Here is a 2,566-nt window from a genome sequence, read left to right as displayed (position 1 = left end):
GCTCCTGAGAGGCTGGTGGGGAGGCCCAGCCTGCAGCGCGGGGTCAGCAGGGTGGTGAGGCAGCGCCATCTGGTGGCCTGTGCTGGTGACACCAGGAGGGAGAGTTGGGAAGGCGGCCTGTATGGTCACTAGAGCCGACTGTAGGTGGGAGTCTGGACCTGGGGTTTGGGGGGGCGCCCACGAGAGTGAGGGAGGGGAACCAGCAACTCAGCTGAAGAATAGGCTTTAGTGAAGAATCAGCTGCATGGCCCCGGGGCAGGATGTGAACATGGCCCCCTAAGGGGGCACCTGCCTAGGAGCCGGAGGCCTGGGCTCCAGGCCATCAGCCCCCACCTTGGTTAGGGTGCTGGCTCTGCCCCATGCCGCAGTCCCCCTGTGTTGGATGCAGGAGGCTGGGTGGGGAGGAGAGGAGCAGACCTGGGGCCTGCTGCAGGTGTGTGTCCCCTGTGCCCCGGTCCTCTCCACAGAGACCTGATTCTCACCCTGCCGGCTCCGCCTGTCCTTGGGTCCCAAGGCAGGAGCCAGGTGGTGGGTGGGCTTCTTACAGTCCTGGAAGGGTCTGAGCAAGGGCAGGGTCTCCTGACAGCTCTGGAGATGGGGGAGGGCTGGCCACCCCCTAGACGGGGCCCATGGGCAGGGACAGCCCCCTAGCACCTGGCTGGGACCCCTCCCCCAGGGCCCTCTGCAGGACCGTCCTCAGTGGCGCCCGATGCCCCGGCTGCCGGCCCATCACGAAGTACATGAGGGGCTTGGCACTGCTGTCGATGCAGGCCAGGAGGGTGGCCAGCGGGAGGAAGATGGGCAGCAGGAAGTTCAGGATCGGCCGCAGGCTCCAGTAGAGGATGAAGGGCAGGCGGCAAAAAAGGAGCAGGACCCCCGAGCCCTGGACGATGCCACAGAACTTGGGGCGCGGGCGCTGGGAGCAGCAGTTCACCCAGATGAAGAGTACCAAGCAGGCCCCCAAGGCCACGCACGCCAGTGACAGCAGCCAGGTGACGCTGACCGCGTGGTAGCGGATGCAGGCCAGCAGGCGCGTGCCCTCACGCAGCAGGCCGCAGGCGTTGGCGGGCAGCAGCACGGCGGGCAGCGTCAGAGCCCAGACCAGGACGCAGAGGCCGGTGGAGGCGTGCGGGGGCCGGTAGCGCTGGTAGCAGGAGGGAAAGATGTCGGAGAGGCAGCGCTCAGCACCGAGGACCGCCAGCAGCCAGAGCCCTGCCGAGAACCACAGGAAGGTGACCACGAAGTAGAGCGTGTCCTGGGAGGAGCCCAGCGCGGCCTGGACGACGGAGAAGGCCACCTGGCAGGACAGGAACAGGAAGTCCGCGGCGGCCAGTTGCAGCAGGTAGGTGTTGAAGGGGCCCTTCTTGATGTGGAAGCCCAGGTTCCAGAGCACCAGCCCATTGCCCAGCAGCCCCCCAACAGCGATGACCAGAGTCAGGTAGAAGAGGACGCTGTTGACCGTTCTCCAGAGGCTCAGTATGCCCAACATCTCGGCTGGCTGGCAGGCGCGTGGGCAGGAGCCTGTGAAGGGGGACGGGTGCTGACCACCGGCGTCGGTGTGCCTGTGTGGCAGTCAGTAAGCACAGGACCCATCCTGCCAGGGCCATCCTGGTGCAGCTCTGGGCCCCCTCCCAGCTGCTGTGTGACCTCTGCCAGGGCTCAGCCCCCCGTCATGGTCAGGAGTGCCCAGCCCTTCACCACACTGCAGGTGCACGGTCCCTGGCCCCTCCTGGATGGGCAGAGGTGTGTGCTGATTCCCATGTCCTCCCTGACCAGCTGCAAGAGGGCCAGCCCTGCAGAGGCCCAGCACATGCTGCAAAGGGTCTCCTTGAGACAGGGGACATGCAGGGACCATGAACGGAGGGTCTCCCCTCTGTCTTCTGTTAGGAGCCCCACAGTGGCCTCCCATCCTAAGGCTGAGGCCATGCTCCAGCTGAGATCCCCACCCCAGAGGGTCTCTGGACGGCCCATGGAAGTGCCCCAAGGACACTCCATCCCGGGCTGGGGGAGGTCAGGGAGGAGGAGGAGGGCAGACCAGTGGTGGGGCTGAGAAGGTGGAGGGAGACCCTCCTCCAGGCCTGAGCCAGTGGCTACTCCCTGAGGTTTGCAGAAGGAGAGCTGCCCAGGAGGCCACTCCAAAGCCTCAGGTCAAAGGCAGGGACGTCAGAGCAGGTCGCGGGGCCCTGGGTCCTCTCAGGGAGCCGCTCAGGACCAGGGGCTGTATCTGTAGCCAGTGAGGGTCACTAAGGGGTGTGCCTTCTCGGGAATCTCAGAGCAGGAGGGAGGGTGTCAGGGTGGCCCCCCACTGTTCCCCCCATGGGGGCCACAGCAGCACCTGTTCCAGTCCAGGGAGACGGGGCTGGGGCAGCAGGACCAGGCTCTGGGGTGAGGGGTGCTGGGGTGGGAGAGCAAAGGGAGAGCCAGAGGGAGACAGAGAGATACGGGAGGGGGGATGGAGGGGGGAGGGGGAGAGAGGGAGAGGGGGGGGAGAGAGAGGGAGAGAGAGAGAGAGAGAGAGAGGGAGAGAGAGAGGGAGAGAGGGAGGGAGAGGGAGGGAGAGGTACGG

General features: G+C 66.1%; 1 protein-coding gene across 1 annotated transcript; it reads right to left on the bottom strand.

Annotated features, from left to right (window-relative positions):
- Window positions 1–616: 616 nt before the first annotated feature.
- Window positions 617–1,489, bottom strand: Mrgprg (MAS related GPR family member G). Its single transcript, XM_076842957.2, has one exon. The coding sequence runs from the start codon at window positions 1,487–1,489 to the stop codon at window positions 617–619; it is 873 nt and encodes a 290-aa protein (XP_076699072.2).
- Between the last annotated feature and the right edge of the window lie 1,077 nt (window positions 1,490–2,566).

The sequence above is a fragment of the Callospermophilus lateralis genome, chromosome 2 (genome assembly GCF_048772815.1).
Source record: "Callospermophilus lateralis isolate mCalLat2 chromosome 2, mCalLat2.hap1, whole genome shotgun sequence".
NCBI lineage: Eukaryota > Metazoa > Chordata > Mammalia > Rodentia > Sciuridae > Callospermophilus > Callospermophilus lateralis.
The sequence above is the reverse complement of the archived record's forward strand: the minus strand, read 5'-3'. Positions and strand labels throughout refer to the sequence as shown.

Coding starts and splice junctions, on each gene's coding strand:
- Mrgprg (XM_076842957.2), bottom strand. CDS start 1,489: ATGTTGGGCATACTGAGCCTCTGGAGAACGGTCAACAGCGTCCTCTTC.